At 40.6% G+C, this 24,258-nt stretch overlaps 1 protein-coding gene across 1 annotated transcript; it reads right to left on the reverse strand.

The window, feature by feature from the left end:
• Nucleotides 1-10,679: 10,679 nt before the first annotated feature.
• On the reverse strand, nt 10,680-23,706 carry slc30a1a (solute carrier family 30 member 1a). The gene is made up of 2 exons (XM_088625476.1): nt 22,502-23,706; nt 10,680-15,482 (listed from the first exon to the last, which is right to left on the reverse strand). Exons 1-2 carry the CDS (start codon nt 23,094-23,096, stop codon nt 14,554-14,556), a joined length of 1,524 nt encoding a protein of 507 aa, XP_088481602.1. The 5' UTR covers nt 23,097-23,706; the 3' UTR covers nt 10,680-14,553.
• Between the last annotated feature and the right edge of the window lie 552 nt (nt 23,707-24,258).

Consider the following 24,258-nt stretch of genomic DNA (forward strand, 5'->3'; position numbering starts at 1 on the left):
ACAGTGTTGATCAGCAGGGAGTCTACAGTTAAAGTCACAGGGTGGTAGCATGTGTGGTCGCTATTGAAAGCAATGGATTTATCTATAGAGCAATACTGTATATCTGCGACAAATGCTTTGTACAGTTCATGGTTGCAGATGATGTCTTGTGGGATTCTGCCATATTCCTCTCATTGAGCCTGGAAAATCACTAGTCTCTGAGTCCTAAACGCCATGTCATCCCAGCTCATCCTACAACTGCTCAATGGGATTCACGTGTGGTTAGCAGGACGTTGGCATTGGCCCCTGCTGACTCAGAGCAATGTGATTTCTTTATAATGCCTGCAAGGAATCAAGCGAAAGCAATTTGGGGATATGTCCAAGAAAATGCAATTGAAGGCTTAGCACTTAGCATTTCAATATGAAAGAAAAATCTATTTCCAATTAAACTATTTTAATATTTCATAGTGCACTTGAATGGTGACTTCCATCTCAAAGCACATGGAAACATTTATTCTTCTTCAGTCCCTGGAACATAATATTGTGGTGTACCACAGATGAACCCAGACTGAACCTTTCACATAAGCAGCACTGATGACAAGCGCAGAAGGTGAAATGTGGAGGGAAACTGTATTGTCAAGGGAAGTGACTCAAGTGCTTGTCAGTCCATTGATATTAAATAACTGCAAATATGGGAGGACAACTCAGGAAATGAACCATTTCATATGCAGCTATGTTTATACAGCAACATATCTAAGAAATAACTACAGTTTTACAAGCATTAAAATGACATAAATTTTAGCTGTCTTTCTACAGACATTTCCGACATTCACAAAAGGCAGAAGGAATTTGATTTTTACTAATAAAACACCAAACATCAGTTCTCAGTCAATGAGACTGTTTTGGACGTAATAAGTAGAATCCCTTACATTCACTTAGTACTTTACATACAGGAAGGGACCCATTTCATCTACCACTGAAGAGCAGCATCCACCCGCTGGGAGACAGTCTGCAGCTATTGTGTACCAGACATAAGACATAAGAAATTGTTTCACCAATTGAATTTTAGTTTAAAATGTAGGTAGACCAGACTGAGCGAGCCAGAATGCATTTTTAGAGAGGACACCAAAAACTATCCATCCTTCCTTCAATTCAGTGTTGCAGGGGAGACAACTGATAACTTAATACAGTATCTTTATGAAACCCTCACCTAAGACCTCACCATGGCAAAATGTGTTATTAAACCTGACATAAGGGAACAAGACGAATAGCATTTCATTGCCATTTGGACTTTAGTATTAATCTTTTTGATGGCATTCTTAGTATTTCTTTTTAGTACCTGGCATCTTTTTTGTTTGTATGGTACAAATTGGCCCCGGTGACCACACCTGAGAAGCTTTGGGAATGTTAGTTAGATTATATCCCCTCAGCTGTCAGTGTCTGGGCTCATGTTCCAGATAAGCTGTAGGATGGATGAAACCTGCAGCACACTCAGTGAGGGCCTCCTGAATTACCTGAGGATGCAAACTGTTGAAAGCTCATCGTCCAAACCATAAGAAATAAAAACCTCACCACAGCTGTTGTATGAAAGAAAAAAAAAATTGAATACTAATTTAGAATACTGCCAGGTGATTTAGTTTATAGTCAGAGAAAACTGTGTTATTTGCACAGTAAACAGTTAACATGTTGGCTATGCGAAGAGAAGGAAGTGAACTCACTAAATCAGGTCTGCAAAATCATTCACGATACCATTGTTAGTACATATTTTAGCTGGAGGGTATACTGTAGATGAATAAATGAATGAAAAAGTAATACTCAGGTAAATACAGTAGGCCTGCTTGGTTCTCTTGTTCATAAATATAGTTCAACCATCAATGTTGTTGCAATTAATAACTTCCAGTTTCTTTCTGTGGATTGATAACAGCCTAATAAAGCCTTAATAAAATACAGCAGCAGGAATATGCAGGAAATATTCATTCAATATTCCATCACCAACGGGGTCACGGGGGGGTTGAAGCGTATCCTAGCAAGCAACAGACACAGGTGGGGGTACCTCTGGACAGGATACCAGTCCATCACAGGGCACACAAAGACAAAAAACCACACCAGGGCCATTTTTCCCAGAAGCCCATTTACTCACTAAAAAGCGTTTGGACTGTGGGAGGAAACCGGAGCACCGGGCAGAAACCCATGTGAACACAAGGAGAACATGTGATCTGTGGGGAGAACAAACTCCACACAGATAATATCCCGGGTCTGGAAATAAACCCAGGGCCCCAGAGCTTCGAGGCAGCAATGCTAACCACTGTGCCACACTCCGCCGCTACCCATGTGCTCTAAATACTTTACATGCTTTAGTTGTCTTTGGCTGTGTGTATATATAGTACTGTACATTTTAATGCTTCTCTTTTAACTCAGCAAGTTACAAATACATATCTCCTGTACTGATTGTCTTTCTTCATTTAGTGTAGCTATTTCAAGGATATTAGATGTCCACTGCCAGTCAACCTAAAGAATGTTCGTTAACAGCAGCAGGTTATAGTCAATAAATTAATCGTTCTAAACTTATACTGGTTTCTTTCATAAAGCATTGGAACATTGGAACCAGCTGAAAGCTAAACACTAAGCACTGGAGCTCAGAAGCAGGCTTAAAAAAAGGAAGAATAAGATGTTGAAATAGGTATATGTTTTATTTATAAAAAAATAGGTTTTATTTATTTTAGAATGTGAAACTGAACACAATTGAGTGAATACATTTTTATGAAGTGCACAGGACTATTTGGATTGTTTCAAAATTTAAAACATCTTCCTTCAGCCTTTACGTATGGACCTAATAATGTAAATCAACCATTTTCTCTCAAGTCTTTCAAAATGAACTGTAGTAGCTTATTCTCCTTTAAAAACATACCATACAAGAGATAAACCTTTATACAGCACCAAGATATACAGTACAGGAATTATACAGATTGTTATAAAAAAATTACATTTCCGAGAATTTGGGGAATAACTTATTGTTCACTCTCCATCTTCTCTCTCTTTCTTTGAAACGGTGACTCATCCCCACTTGTTTCATTTATTTGTCTATGGAATGCAAGGTCAGATGCGTCCTGTTGTTTATCAACATGTCATGAACACAAGAACAAACATTCTTCAGGCTGTGATCAGTTCAAAAGACAGCAACATTAACCAAGGAAAGCTTGGATGGCCTTCCTGCATCTAGGGCTCAGGGACCAAGCTTGTCCAGGCTCTGTGAGAGAATGGGAGAGATGTGCAAGCATAGCAGATTTCTAGTATGTCCACCAGTACCACAGAGCCTGTGACCTTCACAGTGGACCTCCTGTTGTTTAATAATGTTAACCAGCATAATGAATTTCCTGTTATACCTGTTCAATAATCTGTCTGTGCATCTTCTACAAGAAAGTTTGTTTTTAATTATGCAAATTTGATGCACGATATAACAGTGATCAAGATTGTGGTACAGTCAGCTTGACAAATCTGCCAATGATTCCAAAACTGGAGGATCAGAAAACACTATAGAAGCTGTAAAAGAAAATCCAAAAAGATTTCAACAAAACTGGGGATGGAGTAAACACATGAAAGATGTCATTTCATGTAGACAAAGTACAGAGTATTACAGGAAAGTTGCAAAAACAAAGTGAAATTATTAAGTTAAACATGGAACATGACTCAACTGTTTATGCTGACATCGCTTTCTTCCCTCAGATGTGGAGAAGCATTAAAAACCAAACAAAATGTTAGAATATATATGGTTATCGTCATATCATTTAAATCAAGGGATACTATATTATAATGGTGTAACATAAGACCTTATTTAGAAAACACTGCACTGTTTTCAACTGCATGTTGAAAAAAAAAGATTCCTTCTCAAGAACCAATCACAAGAAGAGTTATCAGGTTAAAGGCACATCCCACCATTACAAATGAGAAATGAGAGTCACTGGTTCGTTATCAAACATCTCACTCAAACATCTCCCTAACATCTGTGTGGCTTCCAACTGACTAGAGATTTTTTTTCAGTCTTTCCCAACGTCAGCTGATGAGCTGTCTTGGGGTAACAAGCTGCTGTATTACACATACAGGCTAGCAGACCAAGATTAACATTTTATTTCCCAAAACTTACTTACTATAAACTTGTATCGTGAAAGTCCAGAGTCCAGAGAAAGAGTTCTGGACAGGCAAGGTTGCATTTGGAGTGTTTTAATCTGCTGGTAGATGCTTTGAGGACTCAGGAAGACCGCATGACTGTGAGCCATGAAGCAGCTTTTTTAGCTAGGCACCCCAGCCTGGAATTAAACTCAGGACCCAAGAGCTGTGAGCCAGTAATAGAGCTACATCACCTTGTTAAATAAAATCTAATACAACAAAATCTGATTTGTGCATCACCTGGAAGGCCACAGTATATCATTATTAAGAACACAGGAAAGGTGGCAAATGAGAGAAAGCCAAGCTGTCCATCTAGTATTTTTTTGTAAGTTCTTTGATCCAAAGTACTCATCTATCCGTTTCTTGAAAGAAACCAGGGTACTGATTTCAACAAGAAGGCAGGGTTGCTTGTTTCATACTCCCACAGCCCTCTGGGTAAAGAACGGCCTACCGTTCTCAGTTTTAAATACATTTTATTCAATTGCCAGATTCATGCCCTTAGAGTTTTGTCATTATCATTATACATTGGTATATCTTATACAATTGTCTTTGGGAAGGATGATTTGCTGCACAGGTTTGAAAGTTATAAAGGTGAAAATCTTGCTGTATCTATTGTCATAGCCTTGGCGCTTAATCATCTCACCAACCTCATGAATAGTTTTATACTGTGAATTACAGCTAGAAACACAGAAAAAATTTAACTGGAGGAAAAAGTCCGAAATCCATTTCATTGAGGTAAAAAAAAAGAGCAAAAGGGGTCTGCACCCTTTAAATCTGAGCAGACTTAATCTAGCTTAAATAATGATACATTTGCAAAGTCTTATTACCATGTAGTTATTTTACAATACAAACTTGAACAATACAAGCAAGGTTTGTAAAACTTATATTTTGAGGATAAGACGTAAGGATTTGCCCATTAAGTAAAGATGTTAAAGTTGTCATTCGTTTTTGCTGAAATGGAATGGAAATGGAAAAATGGAAGTCATAAAACTGATAAACAAAACACAGTAAAAAAAAAGACAAAACAGCATTGTCAGAACCCTATTTGCAGTGACAAGGGTGACAAGTAATTTCAGAAAGCAGACATTTATCAGTACAACAAAACGAGATCCAAAGTTATATGGTTCAGGAAGAAATGTATCCTGAAATTTTAAGAGCTTTATTCTGTATTCTGTTTAGAAAAAGCTCCCAGTCTATGAGAATTAAGCAACATTTCCAACACTTTCCTATTAATATATCATTCAAAAATTTGCATTTGTACTTTCACAATAGACTCCAGGTCTACAGTCCACCTATATCAGAGCAGTAGCTGTTGGGGTACCTGTGCTCTAGGTTTGTTTGGTGGATATAACATCCACAAACACCTGTTTAAAACTGGTCTGTGTCAGAGAGTTACATATACACTAAAAGGAGGCCAGACCCTGACTACGGGTTCTCATTCTGATTATTCCCAAGCACTTCTAGTGTGCAGAGTGCACATGTAAAAGCAAATAAAAATATTCAGTTTATTTTCTTAAACACTGTAGACTAGAAGGTGGGTTTTTACTTTGGCGAACAATGTTCTGTCAGCATTTGCCAAAGGATTAGAAGAAAGAGAATCACTTTCAAGATTACTAATTATGTGTCAACGCATGCTTTGAAAACACACCACCACATGCTCCATGCAATGTAAATGTGCAATTAAGGTCACACATTCAAGCACTACATTTGTCAGCTGGGACTGTTGCCACAATAGTTTCTAGTCAAGGCTTGATTAATTATGGGGATGAGAGAGAGCCTGCCAGGCTCAAACCTGCTCTTAAATCTTCAGAACTGGCTATCTACAGGGTCTTGAGACTATATGTTGTAAACAAATTATATTGTTAGTTTTGTATAGTGTGTGCAAGGATCATCTCATAAACAGAATTCATGTTTTCAACAATGTTTTTTGAGGGTTAATTAAGCATCCTAATTACTATGACTGACGTGATTCTCTGCTAATAGGTCTGTTGTTTTAATTATTCAGTTAACACAATTTATTTTCTTGAACACTGTAGACTAGAAGATGGATTTTGACATCGGGAAACAACTTGTCAACATTTGCCAAGGGATCAGAGAGAGACTAATTTTCAAGATCACTAATGATGTGTCTAAATTTGTGCTTTGAAAACACACAACCACATGCCCCATGTAATGTGAATGTGTTCCTGAGGGTAGCTACCCCATAATGCTGACATCCCCTCAGATAGGGACACTTTCGTTTGCACATCAATTTCCTCTGGGAAAAGTGCAAGTTGAATTTTCCATCACTTAACTTGCCAGAGCAACACCACTATGATCATGGTACTTTGCCTGACACTGGTTGATAACTGTCATTAATAGAACTTGAAACAAGCAAGGAGAGAATAATGGAATCATGCAAAAAATATGCAGACCTTAGTTTATGGAACTAGTAAAGGTTTATTCCATGCTTTGAGCAAGGTTGAAAAAGGCTCCACAGCCGAAACATTGTGCATCTTTTCTTCTCAGAATTGAATAAACATTTACTTGTTCCTTTGCAGCCTACACATGCAACACACTACCTACTTGAACCTCCTTGTTTACGGATGTTTCCTGATTAACACTCTGACACATCTTCCACTTTCATGAATGGCACTAACAATTATGAGAAGATGAAAAACCATCTCTTCACCATCTAATGAGAACTGGCCAGCAGCCATATCACCCTGTAACTCACAACTGGCAACCCACTGAAGCAAAGCAGGTGTGAGCCTGGTCAGTACCTGGGTGGGAGACCTCCTGGGAAAAACTAAGGTTGCTGCTGGAAGAGGCGTTATTGGGGCCAGCAGGGGGTGCTCACCCCACGCGGTCCATGTGGGTCCTAATGCCCCAGTATAGTGATGGGGATACTATACTGTTAACAGGCGCCATCCTTCGGATGAGACATAAAACCGAGGTCCTGACTCTCTGGTCATTAAAAATCCCAGGGCATTTCTCAAAAAGAGTAGGGGTGTAACACTGGCGTCCTGGCCAAATTTCCCATTGGCCCTTACCAATCATGGCCTCCTAATAATTCCCATCTATGAATTGGCTTCATTACTCTGCTCTCCTAGCTGATGTGTGGTGAGCGTTCTGGCGCACTATGGCTGCCGTCGCATCATCCAGGTGGATGCTGCACATTGGTGGTAGTGGAGGGGAGTCCCCATTACCTGTAAAGCGCTTTGAGTGGAGTGTCCAGAAAAGCGCTATATAAGTGTAAGCAATTATTATTTATTATTATTATTATTATTGTTGTAGTTGCTTGTGTTACATTAAGTAAAAGAAGCAAGCAGCTTTAAGGATAATTTAAGAGCATGGCAGAAGACACAGGTCAATGCAAACAAAACAATTCAGACACTGGTATATGTAAAAAGGACAAAAGATTCTTTTTTGTTTCTTCAGAGAAAATTTTATAACAACACCACATTAATGAAACATTCTAAAAGAGGTAGACACAGATTTGGAAAACACTGTGTAGACGTAGAAACTGCAAGAGAAAACAGTTACTTACATACAGTAAAAAGCAAGTTCAAACAAAATCTGGAGAAAAATGTATTTATAGACCAAACAATTAACTGGCATTTCCTATACTGGTAAAAACAGTCTTCACTTCCTCACTGGTCCATACATTACAGGAGAAGGTGAGACTGTAAGGTTACCACATGTTCATTACAATTTAAACAAATTTAAGGATTTTATGTATCAGACCAATTAACTATTGATATTTACCACAATATAACTTCAGAATACGATGTTAAGAATTTAAATAACTTTTAACTTAAATATCAACTGCAGGCATAGGTTTCATTGAAAATTGACACAAACTATACTTTACCTTATTTAAGATGTTGTAAGAGTATATAATGTTTGTACATCTAGCCGGACTGAAAAGTGACAGACATTTCCTTCACTTATCCAAAAGGCCAGCTGAGGGATTTATGTGGTTAAATATAAATAAAACCCAGGTAAATTCAGCATGGACAGGTGTTTAAATGTCAGTTTGCTCTTTAGGGGAATTTTTCGTTTGCTCTTCTCATTATTGTATATAGTAGTGAAATAAGTTTGAAAGAAGGGCCTCGGTCAACTTGCTATAGTCTGGTGTAGTGACAAGGTTGAAAAAACCACTGATGGAGCCTCAAAGTGATCTGTTTGATTTTTATGGAAAAAAGGGTGCATAAAACTGCACCAAGACCCCGTGTTAAAAAACAGGAATGTCACGAACAGTATAAAAGCAAAATGGTATAAACCTATAGTACCAAATATAAAAACACTACCAGCACAGTCACAGCACCCAATAACAGATCACACTGTGCATTATGATCCACCATGGGAAGAATATGCACCAAAAAAAAGGTTTTGAAATGTGCATGAAACCGGTCTTAACCTTTATGGACCTTAACATTTAAAGAAAGAATATTTGTACACTTGCATTTGACATTTCATTTAGACAATACAATTCTTAAGATTTGGTGCAGGTCCACAAAAAAAAAAGATATGGCTATTACAGGATAATGTTAGGACTTTGTCTTAAACTTTCATAAAGCATTCAGCAGTTTTGCTACTATCAGTAAAGCAATATTATGTCTTCTGTCGTATACAGATGTAGAGATTTGTATAGGCTCTGCTTTTAAATCACAGTCACACAGTACATAAGCACATAAAATAAAGTTTGCCCTCAAGCTGGGAAGAGCTGCTAAAAAAAAATCACTGGAGAGCTCTGGCTGACAAAAATAGCTCAAGAACTACAGAGGACTCCAGCCCTAATGCAGTGTACAACTGAGAACAGTTAATTGTAAACCTTTGTATCTAACCTGCACTCACTATTACCAGTAAATTACCAGAGCTCACAATTGACAGTTAATCAATAACTTGCCTTTAGATCAGAACCTGCTAAACAATTTTAATTCTCTACAATTTATTGAAATATATGCACGCACACACACACACACACACACACACACACACACACACACACACACACACACACACACACACTATATGCTCAAGACAAAGACAAAAGTGAAATACATATTTAAACTGACCTCACCATTAAAAGCTGGACAATTGTGGATCAACAGGGCATCTTAAATGAAAACCAAGCCAAATAAAATTAAAATTCGTTTACACAAATACATACGGTCAAGAGTGCAGACTTTCAGGCCTCCTTAGAAAGCGAAGGGATTTGCGAAGCTCAGTGCAATACCAGTCTAACATTAACCACTCATAGAGTTCTGCTCCTAATGACAGCTAATGAAAATCAGCTACTGCTTATATTTACAGTATGTAATGATACAAAACAATACACAGCTTCCAAGAAGCCATTGTGTTTCAAAGGCATACAGTTCATGGAGTTTAAAAAAGTAGCAAGATGGAGCTCAAACCTACTGGAATACAGGACTCTAGCAGGCCCAAAAAGCCTGGTCTGTTATTTTTCTTTAGTTGTTAAAACAGGTCATTGTCACAGACTGAGGATTTCTAACTATAAAAACACATCCCTTGATTAACACAAGGAATAAAATGCTCGCTGCAGTAGGGACTTTAATTAGAGATATACAGTATATAATGCTGTAATTCAATACATGGTCTTCTGACACACTTCAGAAAGTTGGGAAAGACTCAGATTGGTACTGCTGGCAAGCAATCAAAATTGCCATATTTATGACCTTTTCTGACATCAGATAAACCATTTTAATTTATTATGAAAAGGCTCTGTGGTTTATATGTATAAGCTTGTAAACCCTACGGATGCATTTCGTAACACCAATGTATACTGTAGACTCTGGCACTTGTCATAATTTTCCAACCCAAAATAAGATAGATTTGAGCACACAGACATCCAATGACAGATTATTTCACTTAGGAAAAATGCACAACAGTAGAATTACATATAAATTGATGAAAAAATTATGTTGATTTGATGTCACACACTAGGATTGCTTCCAAGTGTTTCAGACAAGTGAAAAACCAACCCCTTCCGGTCAAAAACCCTGCACATGTGGAAAAGAGCAAGAGGTGCGAGAACAGTGCAAACAAATGGATCCATTTCCCTGCATGTCTCATATTAATGGAAGATTCAAGTGAGCTTTCCAATTCTAAGAATGCTGAAGCTGAAGGAATCATTGGAATAAGTGAATTGACTGATATCTGCCTACCAATTTCTTATTTTCAGTTTTGTATGCTTTACTTGGTTTATAGCAAATTTGTATTATGCACTTTAGGTACAGGGCCGTGTCCTGTTTTAATTTAATATGAAACAGGCTGTTATTTCATGCCTCATTGGCTGCACTTATATTTAAGCCTGGAACTCTCTCTTCTTGACAGCTTCAAGCAACATACTCTCCCTTTATGTACTATGTTTCATACTGGAACTTCCAAATTTCCCTTCCTACCCTTGTAAGAATCTTATACATATATAAAATCAAGGTTTCTTAAAAACTGTTATACTATGCACATTGATTTGGGACTAGTGCAGGATTAGAAAAAAAACTCTACTCACTATATTCATACTAAAATGCATATTCATTAATGGGAAGTTTTATTTTTAATCATGAGAGAAACAAACAAGCAGAAACATTGCCTGACAAAATTAATCACATTGGGCTCTAGGTTCTCCTCCAGAGGTGAAGGTGAAAAAATTATAATACATCGTTCTGACAAACTGAAAGGCCTGATCTCAGTTTTTTTAATATAAAATTACACAGTTAAAACAAACAGGTACAGAATTCTGAGAAAGGTATATAGATAATAGGAACCACAATACTAAAAGGGATCTTCAAGAATGTTACACTAATAAAAAAATACATCTATATAAGATTTAATGGAATAAATCACTTAACCTCAATGCCCACACCTTTGCAGAAGCTTCAATTTTATATTACCCATGGATTGCTAACAGCGAGCCCTGGATACTACCTGCACTGTTCCTTGGAAAAGAGTAGCTTTCAATCATTAAAAACGCATTCTAATAAACTGTTTTTTATTTAGGGATATGGACTTAAAAAGTGTTCACTATTACACATTCTACACAGCTGTCAAGCTAACAGGGCAATAACCTTTAAAAAAAGCATTTTTTCCAATGAAAATCCAATATGAGTAGGTGAGTATTTCAATTGCAAATACACCCATAATCTGAAAAATGCAGGAGTCAAAAGTGCTTAAATCAGGAAATTTCAACTAACATTTTTTCCTGCAGGTTCTTTAACCTCAGAAGGTTATCTATTTTCTGGTCAGTCTTTTTTATTCCCTTTTACACATGTATGATAGTAGAACTACATGCATTCTCTGCGCAACAAATTCACAGAAGGCTTAAAAAAGCATACCTGCATAACAGACCATACAATCTGTAAAGATTTTTTCCCAGCCTTGCATGTAAACTGTTGTAAAAAGGGACTCCCAAGAACAGGAGACCAGGAAACAAACTGTGCTTTTAACTGCCTGTTTTATTTTAACATTGGAAAAACTATCCGCAACCTGCAAACGGTACTCTCCTGTTTACTGGAACAAAGCAACAGTTCTGTCATCTTTGCCAGCACAGTGGGGGCCATCATTAGGATCGGATTACTCCTTCCAAAAGGGCGATGAGTACTTTGGCATAGGATGCTGTAGGTGGCCATGCTTCTAAGAGCAAAGTCAGTCTCTTCTAAGCTGGCATGAGAAATGAAGATGGGAATGCGTCAGTACTGCAGGATCGATGAACGTGCTACAGCCCCAGGGGGCTTGTCTGTAGTTCATTCCACCATGCAGAGGGAGGTGGGACGAGGGCAAATTAGGCAGCTGACCATCTGGAGAATCTGCTTTGTTCACTGAAAGAGGTCTGGATGTGGGATTTGGATGGGGGTGGTTAGAAGGCACATTTTAAGTTTTAGGGGAAACATGTTAAGTATTCAGGAGGGGGTTGGGGGGATGGGGGAGGGTAAACAGCCTGAACAAAACTACTCCCATAGCAAATTGAAGCCTACGTCCTCCTGCATTTTAAAGTCAAATGTGCGCCTGCGAGGAACAAATTATTCTTGTGAGACCTAATGAAACAGACTGTACTGAGGGCAGAGGGAGCTGCCCTAATGGAAATTCAGACTGGTGTTTAAAGTGCTGCTGTTTAATCCTGCTCCTAACCCCTGAAAAACCTGCTGTTTGAAAATACAAATCCACCCCTCCCCCGTAGCCAGTTTTTCCATCTGTTAATAATGAGGGCGAACTGCAAAACTGTCAAACAGTGCTGCTGAGGAATGCTTTGTAGTGCCACTTGCATAAGTACGGTCAGCATGGGGAAACCTCTGTAGGGGTCTGGATCGATCACAAGTACCAGCTCTCTCCAGGATTAAATTCAATGGAAATTGTCAAGCCTGGGTTTCCAGTGGTTAACGGCTGCAACCAACCACAATTATTTACCCTGAAAGCAATCAGCAAGGATGCCAGAGAAGTCATAAAACCTGAAATATTCTCTGGCTCCTTCCAAAGCTGTGTGTGGAAAGACCTGCAAAAGACAGCTTTTCTTGTTTCCCTCCCTGTTCTGGGCTCTTGCTCAATAGAATAACTGAAAGTATTGGACTGAGGGCTTTGTCATTTATTGAGGGCTGCAAGACTGTCAAGAGTTAGGGGAGTTCACGCTAAGCCCAGACCTGTGAGGAGACGCCCAGAGTGGCTCCCAGCTGATAAAACCCGTCAAGGGAACAGCAGGGCATTAGATCTCAAGCACTGCGCACAATGACCAGCAGCCCCACCCCACCCCCAGCAGAAGCACCAGCAGCTGGCTCTTGTATATTGCATAGTACACATGCTCAAATCAGGTCAGAGATGCCCACTGGCAACTGTAACACAATGGGTAGTTCTTAAAAGATGGCAAGGGCGTGGCTATATTGGACGCCACCTACAGTAGATTTCCTAATACAGCCTTCCAAGATCAGAACACAAACCTTGAGGCACTCTCTTCTTTAGGGATGTGTATTCATTATTCTGCAGGGCAACCAGAAAAACTTGCCCTCTTGATTAAATGTCTATCTTTTTAGGACTCTCAGAGAAGAAAGGAGAGAAAAATAAAATCCATGTTAAGAGTTTAATCTAGACTTAAACAGGAGAAAATCCAATGAACAATATGACTACGGTTCTGCTTGCCGTCTTCTGAAGAACAATACAGCCTTTTCCCAAAACGAAGAGGCTTGCACAGCAAACCTTTTTTGGTTTCGGTAATGCCACGTAGGAATACAAATGTATTTTTGGACACACGAATCAAATAAAAATTACTTTGCAAACACAGCAGTTCTATCTTACTGCATGTAATATTTAGCCAATTGTTCAAACAAGGCCAATGATCATGCATTTATGCGACATAAACATATGCCTTCTAGTAACCTAGATGCAAATGAATTTCAAATGCTTTTCAATTTGGCCACACAGATAATGGAGTTCGGCCCATAACATCCTAGATACCCAGTCATTGGTCTTAAGAGGCTTAGGAGTCTCCCAACGTGCATTATGGAACAGTATATGGCTTTAATTGCATAATTTTTAATTGGAACACCTGCTTTGTAGCTTGGTTTTAAAATATTAAAAGGCAGGACTAATTGTGCCTTTTATTGGTCTTATTTCTACTTAGATTTTTATGTCAACATTAAACAAACTTTCCTGGAATTCGTTTTTTAATAAAATGCATCAGCATGTTGCCAAATATTGCAAGCCTGCTCAAAAAACATTGAAGCTTGCAAAATATATTTTGCTGTTGCACATCTTCAGACATTCTATGTTCTGATACAAAGTCTGCTCCGCTTGTGGATAAAAAGGAAACCCAAAAAAAAACTATATAATCTTGAATATATATTAACGGTTGATTACTGAAAGATTCCAAATCTAATAACTTATTTAAATACATAAATTATTATATATTTGTATAAAATAACTTTCAATAACAGGGCTAGAATGTCTGACATATACTGAGCAAACTCTTCCAAAAGCCTTTAATACCTTTTAAGGAAAATGTACACACAAAAAAAAGTATGGCAGGGCAGATTTCAGTTTAGCTACTCATCACAAAGTCTTCTTGAACTGTAGCCATCCGGTGGTGTGCTTTGTTTTGCATGTTTTCCGCCGTCTTCCTGCTCCAGTGAAGGAAATAAGTGTCCTGATATCCGGTTTCGAGAAGCTTAGGCACAGTCATACCATCCAACACCTTATCACAAAGCAGTGATAATGACACGCATGCAAGAGTTTCTAATTGTGCGTCTCTGAGATGTGACCTAACATGGATTATCACACTGCAGCAAACACAGCTCGTAGGAAGGAGGGACGAGGGGCGCCTTATTTTCCAGGCGCCCATCTACCTGAAATCAAACCCTTGCGCCCCTTCACCCCCGACATTCTCCCGACCTTAATTACGCGTCACCTCCTAGGGCTAGGGCCCTACAGAGACGATTCCACCTCTCTCTGGATGACGACCTCTGGATCTGACCCGGGCACCACCTGTACGCCGGAGTCCGGTGGGGCCTGTTCTCGAGACGAGTGCTCGGGGGACTCGCTGATGATCTCCAGGCGGGAGCTGGGCTGGCTGGGGGCCTTATCCCCGGCCTTCTTCTCCCCACCCGCCCCAGCCTTGTCCCCCGTGCCGCAGCACAGCTTGGGGGCGCACTGGGTCCGGCAGGACAGCTCGCACAGGGAGATGCGGGACTCCGAGTTGACAGTGACAAACTCAGGTTGGATGGTGGTGGCGTGGATGCCCTCGTTGTGGAAGAAGTCCTTGATGCGCTTGGCCACGTCCATGTAAGACGTGGGGTCGTGGCACTTGATGTGCGCCGTGGCAATGATGCGGCTGCCCGCCAGCTGCCAGATGTGCAGCTCGTGGACGGCCAACACGCCTTCCAGGTCCCGCAGCTTCTCGTTGAGCCGGTGCATGTCGATCTGCTTGGGCACGGTCTGCAGGAGGATGAGCGCCGACTCCTTCAGCAGGGGGTAGGTGGTATAGAGGAGGATGCACACCATGATGACGCAGAGCGTGGGGTCCAGGTACAGCACCCAGCAGGGCCCGGCGGAGAGGACGCTCTGGGTGCCGTTGCTGAGGAGGCTCACCAGCGTGTGGTTGACGTGCTCGTGGTCAGTGCAGTGGCTGTCCGTGCAGGGGTTGATGCAGGGCTCCCCAGCCTGGCAGGGCTGCCACACAAACGTGAAGATGATGGCATTGATGACGACGATGACGGAGCCCAGGGCGTCACCCAGCACGTGGAGGAAGACCCCACGCATGTTGAGCTGTGAACCGGACTCTGCCCCGTGCTCCTGCTCCTCAAAGGCAGCGCTCCCGTTCATCTGGACCTCCAGCGCGCTCTCGGGAAGCAGGTCTGTGGGACATAAAGACAGGCGAGTTACACGCGTCTTGTAACGTGTGTATATACGAGTGATATTAATGGCTAAAAGAACGAGGATTTAAGAACGTCAACTTTTTCACAGGGTATGTACAGATAGTCCGCTTTACTTGCTATCCCGTAGCCCAGTCTAAAAAATGATTTGAAATTATCATACTCAGTCATCGAGGGCTTCATTCAGAAAGACTAAAACCCCAGGGGCATTACAAGGGTTCATAAAAGAGGACTGAAAGAATGAAGGAGCACACGATGCCACAGTTCTAATAACATAGGTGGGTAGCTGCGTCAGCATGCGTAGGCTGCAAAGGAACAAGTAATAGGTTTATTCCATGCTGAAAAAAAGAAGAAAGAGAACACAACGTTTCGGCCGTGGAGCCGTCACCTGAAGAAGGCTCCACGGCCGAAACGTTGTGTTCTCTTTCTTCTTTTTTTCAGCATGGAATAAACCTATTACTTGTTCCTTTGCGTTCTAATAACATGTCTTACTGGAGGCTTAAACTACTGATCGTACAGCTGGATATGGTTAAAACCCCATGATTACAGCTCAGTTAAAGTTTGCATATCACTACAGTGCAAAACCATGTCACTCTGTGCAAGCTGCATCTTGAGAGGTGCCTTACTGCATCAGTACTGCAGTACAATTTAGCACCGGGTAATGGTCTGGCAAAGCCTGTCAGCTTAGTGCTTTTCTCAATACAAATCTGGTTACCCACAATCATCATGTTTCAGCAGGAGATACAGAGCCCACGAACTTAAGCAAGCACAGCCTGCAAGAGCCTCTTTGCCTTTATACAGTGGTTCTTTCCTTTACCCCTAACCAACACAATGCATATTGCAACACCATCCAATGCATGCAAGATAATAAACTGTAAGATACCCTCCAGAGCACAAAACTACAACTTGCTACAGTTATTTGCTTTCCCTGTCCCTTGGTCACATTCAGTACCTAATTACAGCACTTACGGCCTGTGCATTTAACACAAAACCAGTACTGTCACTCTCAATGAGGGCTTTAGTTCTAATCTATTATTTACACTGAAATAAAGGAGAGAAAACTACTGCTAAATCCATGATGCCATATGTATCAAGACATTATCTTTAAAAACTTTTTACAGTATTGTGCCCTAATGACAAGGAAATAGGATGTATACTCCATAAACGGTGGACAGCTTATAATTTCAAATACTCAAACATATGCAGATAATTATGTTTTAGGTAACTTTGAAAGAGGAGTAGTAACATTTAGCTTTAATGTTAGCAAATTTGGTATTTAATATATCCGAGTCTTACTATGCTTCTAGAACTTCTACTTTTTAAATTACTTCCATTAATATCAGGCCTGTCAGTTTTCTAAATGGTTCAATTGTTTTCATTAAATGGTACCACTCTACACGTATTAACGGAAACCTATTCCCTCCCTCTAATTGTAGTTCTCTTCATGAGCAGGTATGCAACACCAGTCAGTTCTTCTGTTTTGGGCACAAGTACATACTTCCAGCTCTCCTCTGGATACCTTCCCAACTCCTGCTTTAACTGAAGCTTGAGACTTTCTGAAAATGACCCAATCGATGTTACCTAATGATTTCACCGAAAATAATTAAAAAACTGACCACAATTATGAGGCACCTCTAAAAGTTCATTGTCCTTTCAACAGACCTGAAGTTGCTTCAGATTCAATGAATATTGAAGTCTATAGACATTTGGCTAATGAGATGCTCCAACTAGGATTTTTTTTTAAAGAAAGATGCTTTATTTGAGCTTATAGAGAGCAATTTGGAGTATCCTGTGAATGGACAAGGAATTTTGAAAATTACATTATTCACACTCCTTGCTTACCATACAAAATCTATCACAAGACCATTACACTGCAAGCATAACAAATGGACAGGATAATTTTCATAGATGTTACTTTTAAAGCCTAGCAGAATTAACAACACATTTTCAATACCTAGAAAATACAGTGTCAAAGGAGAACTGTCCACCCAGCCCATAACACAGTTAAGATTTGGTAATATAAGAATCTAAGAAATGTTTGCTCATCTGGATACTCCTAGCTTATTGATCCAAAGATCAGAACATCTCAGGGAGTAAGCTTCAGCAAAATGGTTGGGCAGTTTATACCAAACACCAGCACCCTTTGTGAAAGGGTGGCTCCACTTGTCAGTCCTACTAGAACTCCCTCTTAAAAGCATTAGTTCTTCTTCATAGTGGAAATACTGTTGATATCAAGTCTACTCCATGAAAGATGTGCTACTAAGCATGTGATTAAGACAAAACTAGCTAATGATGAGAAAATAATAGAAAGTACAACAGAACCCAAACTTTCCATGACAGTAAGTGAATACTATATGAAGACAAGGTGCTCCTTGAATAAACTAAATTACATTAACACACGTTTATCTAGGAAAAGCATCTCAGTGCATGCTGCAGGTACCATCTGTATATCCTCCAACTTCTGCAATAAGATTATTAAAAAAGATAGTTCCACAGCTGACATCTGGCCTGACAAACAAGGCGATTATTACACATAATGTAGCCAGATTACAGGGTGAAATTTTTAAAAGGACTGACCTTAGCTGTTTAGGAATACTGAGGACTATGCGACCTTCACAACCTCAATTACACAAATATTTTAATAGATTTAAATCACATCACAAGTTAGTTGTACACATTAAAAGACACATAAAAACTGTAAAATTCTTTACAAGACTTGGGATGGTAGTAGCTGCTCTTTAAGCAGCAACCCATCTGGTAATGTACCAGTTATTGCCATGGCCAGCAGCCATATCACCCTGCAACTCACAACTGGCAACCCAGTGAGCCTGGTCAGTAACTGGATGGGAGACCTCCCGGGAAAAACTAAGGTTGCTGCTTTAAGAGGTGTTAGTGGGGCCAGCAGGGGGCGCTCACCCTACGGTCCACGTGGGTCCTAATGCCCCAGTATAGTGTAGGGGGTAACCCTGGCGTGAAATTTCTTATTGGCCCTTACCAATCATGGCCTCCTAATAATCCCCATCTATGAATTGGCTTCATTACTCTGCTCTCCTCCCCACTGACAGCTGATGTGTGGTGAGCGTTCTGGCGCACTATGGCTGCTGTCGCATCATCCAGGTGGATCCTGCACATTGGTGGTCCCCATTACCTGTAAAGCGCTTTGAGTGGAGTGTCCAGAAAAGCGCTATATAATTATAAGCAATTATTAATTATTATTATTAGTTATAGTTTCAAACAAAATACTTGTTGGTTAGTCTCGTATATATTGTTATTTTGTTTGAAATTTCATCAGGTTAGTAGAGCATGGATCATTCCATTTGCAAATTATGGTTATTTAAAGAGAGCTAAAAGTCAATTTATCACTAAAAGATTCTCTTCTCAAACCACAGCCTAGCTGGTGCAACAAGTATCTTAAGATATTGTAATATTCAGTATATCAACTGTTCATAAAACTAACGCATAACATTCATATTTGGGGTGAAAAAGCCACTTTTCCTGGTGCAAGTCACGGCAAGCTGAAGTCTGTCCTGCATGTACAGACCACAGAGCAGGATGACAGCATTGTCTTTGCTGCAGGGACAACGAGAAATTAGCAACTTGAAACAACCAATCAAAGCTAGCCAGCATGTGTCTTAGAGGTGGAAGGAAAGGGAGAAAACCCAAGAGAGGGCAGTGAGAACATGCAAGCTCCCCGCAGACAAGACCCTGTGGCCAGGAGGCAGCAACACCTCTAGACTCGATTCCGCGAGCATCACCAGGCCAAGACCAAGCATCAATAACCAACCCGCCAATTTGAAAATTACTGGCATTACAATGATTTCAGACAGAGCTATGACTCTTGTTAAAAAATGTCAACCTGGAGGAATAATAGATTTTAGATCACGTTGTTAAGTACCCATATTATGTCCTAATGACTGCAAGTTTTCCTTCCCCCCCATTAAATCCCTTTACAGTAATAAACAATGCTATTAGAGCACAAAAAAGTATTGACAGAGCTGCCGATTTCATCATCTCTGGGAGGAGATGCCTTGATATCAACACTACATCACACAAACGTCAAACAAGCAAACGGGAAGGAAAGTTTACCAGAACTCATCCAGACCTCTTTGTGAAAGAATACAGCATACTTATAACAATTACAGCCCTTTGCGTGTAAATACCGTAGCTCTTTTCACATCGCAAAAGGATCTCAAAGCACTTTACTACACACAGGAGTAGGATCGCCACTAAAGTGCAGCACACAGCAGCCTCAGTTGCTATAACACTAGCAACATCACTACACAGCGGTTCAGGTACAGAACTGACTAAGTGCTTCATAGGGCTGGATTGTACAAGCCCAGAGCGGATCGTAGACAGAAGACACCAACTCTTTGAAAAGAATCACAGGGTCTTTAGCAAAGCAAGATCTGGACTAGATTGTCATTAATGTCTTATCTGCGGGACAGCGCAAACTTGGAAATTCTGGCCCAGAGGAAAGAGCAACACAACTACCACTTGTGTTGCAGTACAGTACTGAACAGGTCCAGCCTTGGTCAGCTTGCGAAATCTAACAGAATTAGGCTACAGGGTGGTATTGTTACTCCAATAGTGTGCAACTGAACGGTATTTGGCTGAGGTATTGAAAACTTGTTTTAAACCACAGGTTAAAGTGAAAACATTCCATTTCCTGCATTTCAGCCTGGTGCCAGGAGGAAGAAGAAAAATCTGAATCTCTGGTCATTTTCAGAATCATCTGCAAGCTCCAGCTGCACTCTCTTGAGACATTTCTCACAGATAACAGCTCGTTTCTGTCACATGCATTCTGTAAACTGAATATCTGAAGGTCAAGCCCAAAAAGCCAGAATAATACCGAACATAAAAAGCAGAAAGTAGTTCAGTACTTTGGGAAACAACTGTTCTTTAACCTGTTACATTAAGTTATTTTTGACACATGACGAACCATTAAAAAATAGTTATAAAGGGTGATGTGTTCCTTCAGGCATCTATGACAGCATTAGAAACCTGCAGGGTATAGCCTTGTTGACACTCTTTTCCATTGAATAAATACACATTAATTTCTTATTAGTCCAGTATGGAGAATGTGATTCCCAAAGGGCATCAGAGTGAAAGTGAAAAATTAATATTTTTTGTTCCTCTGAAATCAGCGTCTCCCAGTGACAGCTATACAAAATCACATTGTCTTGCTAGTATAAAGATAAAGAACAATTTAAAGGTAATAAGGCTAATTCAAAAAGCCAACTCTTATTTTCTTAACATAGCTATAGAAGGCTCAAGAGCAGAAACATTGAGTTTCTTAGTTCTACTTCGCAATGAGGAATTAACTTTTGCTTGTGTCTTTAACCAAGTAGACGTGTTCATTTTTTTCTATTTGTTCTTCATATTTCACACAGGAAGCTGTTGTACTTGTTCATGTATTGGCATATTTTCTTATTTATGCTATTGATTTCTAAACTAAGATTTTTCCATTCTAAAGGAGTAAACAGTTTCTTTGTCATGTACAACCTGAAGCAATTAAAAATGGGGAATCTCAAAGTTTGGGATGAAAGTTATGATGCCTATTTCCGAAGCTCAATCTCATTTCCCGTTTTAAATGTAATGGTAAAGGTCACTTTAGCAACTCTGCCTTTCAGGCCTGGGGTGGGTAAACAATAACTAAAAAAATAAGTGTTTTTAGGACCCATTGTATGCCTTAAAAAGGAAATAAACCATTTTTCTAGACTTAATCCTGTTGTTGCACTGTTTATAGTTTTATTATTATTTAAAACTGTATTTCTTCGCTTTATGCTGATCCCCGTTTGTAAGCTCATGTTTGTATGGTAGCTTTTCAAGTATAGAAGCAGTAGCCATGCTATAACTGACCTATATGCTATAACTGTCACATGATAAGCACGATTGCCAGCTATAAGGCAAAGACGCAGGTCAGAAAAAAAAAGCTTCAGTCAGCAGGCTAAAAAGGCAACTCACACTCATTCACAGGGGTCCAGGACACCATAAAACAACCTGATGAACACCTAATACGCTTGAAAGGAACAGTGGAACCAACCCTGAGAATCAGGCACAAATGCCAACATCCTGTCCTCAAGAAGAAAGTTTCACTTTTACAGAATAAGATGTGGAGTAACAGATGTACTTCTCACACCATGTGACTGTCAGTCATCACTACCACTGTGCAATAAGGCTGTAACCACATCATTCCATGTTGGGGAACACAATCAGAGGTTCAATAGTCCACATATTTTAAATTTTTCTCAGACACTGCACAGTTAGAGGTGAAGGGTTCAGTTTTTTCACCGTTCTCTGAAAAAAACTGTTTAAACATGAGATGCTGACCAGCTCATGACTTTTCATTTAATGGGAAAGGCAGAAAAAAGAATACAGGACCTGCCTGTCTTGATGTGAGCTGTGAATTGGAGTGCTGGCAGTCTATGAAGAATCTGCACATGTGTGAAACTCAAAGGAGGACCTGACTAAGTCCACTAAGGATGTACTGGTTGACAAATCACGAGATACCCACCCTGCTACCTGGGGACAAGCACTGGCCCATATATAGCATTGTGTTCCCTTTTTGCTGTTCCACATGAGAAAAGACAGTAGCAGAACGTATTGTATTAAACAATGATTTACCAACTCGTAAAAGAATGGCTCCTATACATCTGCCAGTGCTGAGACACTATACATTTTAATTGCAGGCGCATACCAATGGTAATTTTGTGGTTCACATTGCGGTTACGGTAGAAGCTGAAGCGTTGCCCAAACTCATTGTGTATTAAACCAACAGCCCTGACGAAAGCGGGATTTTAAACATGTGTTTCCTTACTGTATGCAGCTTCGATGCCAGTCTGACAGTTGTCTTCAATTTGACAGATATTGTTTTAAAAATCTTACTTTCAATTAAAAGTAGACCAAGTCAGCAACGAACTTTACGAGCAATGACAACACAAAGGCAGAAGCGAATCGAAAGAGAATAAATCGTAACTGCTTGGAAGAAATTAAAAACATACCGTGCTTGTCTGGCCTGTCTGTGTTGACTCCGTTAGGGCTGCCGCAGTTTCCTACCAGATTATTAGTCTCTTCCCCAGACGATCCGCTCCCGGATGGTCTGTCGGATTTGCACATTTTGTTCCTTTTGTTTTTCTTACTCCCGTGCGAGTGTCCTCCGTGGGAGTGGCCGTGCCCGCCGCCCCCTGCGTGTCCGTGGAACATGCAGAGCCCCAGCAGGTTCACCAGGAGCCCCGCTGCCCCGACCCCGATCACCACCAGCGGGCTCTCGATCTCACGCGGCTCGGTGAACCGCTCGACGGCTTCCAGTATGATGGTGAAGCACAGCGCGGTCAGAAACACGGCGTTCACCAGGGCGCCCATCACCTCCGCCCGGATCCACCCGAAGGTGTTCTTGCTGGTCGCCTGCGTTTTTTCCGCAAAGCGAACGGCCACCAAAGCCACGACCAGGGCGATGACATCCGACAGCATGTGGAAGGAGTCCGAGAGCATCGCCAGGGACGAGGTTATCCGGCTGACCACCACCTCCACGATGAAGAAGCCGAAAGTCAGGGACAGCATGCAGAGCAGCCGTGCCCGGTTCGGTTCACAAGCCATTTTCCCTTCTGAGAAGTCTCCTCCAGCTAAATGTTTCAGTGATGAATTACTATGTGGTTATAAAAATACTATTTCGTTGTTTCACAAAAAACGAAATCACGCTAACATCTTCACGGAAAGCTACTTGTACGAATCACTGGAAAAAAGGGGCTGGTATTTTGAAATCACGGGATTCGCGCAAATGCCACCGGTAACACACGGAGAGTGGCAGTATGACTATAAAGAGGAGAAAAATATTTCTCCCGTTAGAAATCAGGTCTATATCGTTGTTACCGTGTTCCTGGAGATATGTACATCAGAAGGCATTCAACATATTCAGGGATGGCAAATGAAGCTCCAAAGGAGAAAAAAAAAGCACAGGCTTGTCATTCAAAGACGTCTTGTAAATCCTCCTTTTAAAAACATATATAATGGAAAGCTATGTTTAAGGGTTGTTAACTGAGTACTTCTTTAAAAAGATCTGGTGCTCAAACAAAGAACCAAACAAAAGCGAAAAGAATTACCCGGTGAGTACAAAACACAGCTCGGCACTACGATAGCTCTCTGGTGGTTTGCAGACGGTTTGAAACTTTGCACCCGAAACCGGCAAAGTTTTCACACGGAACAAGAGGAGCCAGGCGGCCACGCCCCGTCTCTCCGCCATTGGCGGAGGAAGCGCAGTGTGGCGGCGGAGGCTCTCCGCTTGGGCACAGGGGCTGTCAGTTTGGAGATCATGTGCCCCGCCGGGGCTTGTATAGTCGCCGGCGGGGGGTAGTTGACCGACGCCAGGCCTATAGCAACTAGGCCGGCTCCGCTCTCCCTGCTCTGCGGCGGGGGATTGGAGACCTCGGCCTTCAGTCGTGTTGTAACCGGAGCGGACTGCACTGGAGATCCGCCTCTGAGTCAAATCGTGACGCTTTCTTCACACCGCACCTGGTTTGTAACCGCACGACACCATAAGTACTGATTCAAGACAAGTCATGCTGATATTGCAGAAAAATAAAAAAATCAGAAAATAACCATAATAATACCCAAAGGGGTATAGAAGATTCCTCCTTTCATTGTTGAAATTGCATACAACAAAAGCTTAGTTAAGGAGTCCTGCACCTTGGATAGTGCTCCTTTTAAAAGAAGAAAACGGAGAAATATTTTCGTGTGCAAAACACTCGCATAAAACCCGACG

The sequence above is a fragment of the Lepisosteus platostomus genome, chromosome 3, assembly GCF_059453375.1.
Source record: "Lepisosteus platostomus isolate fLepPlt1 chromosome 3, fLepPlt1.hap1, whole genome shotgun sequence".
NCBI lineage: Eukaryota > Metazoa > Chordata > Actinopteri > Semionotiformes > Lepisosteidae > Lepisosteus > Lepisosteus platostomus.

Bases quoted from the DNA above. Each gene is read 5' to 3' on its own strand.
- slc30a1a (XM_088625476.1), bottom strand. From the start codon at position 23,096: ATGGCTTGTGAACCGAACCGGGCACGGCTGCTCTGCATGCTGTCCCTG. The intron at 15,483-22,501 runs GTATGTTTTTAA...TATGTCCCACAG, and splicing joins AGACAGGCCAGACAAGCACG to ACCTGCTTCCCGAGAGCGCG.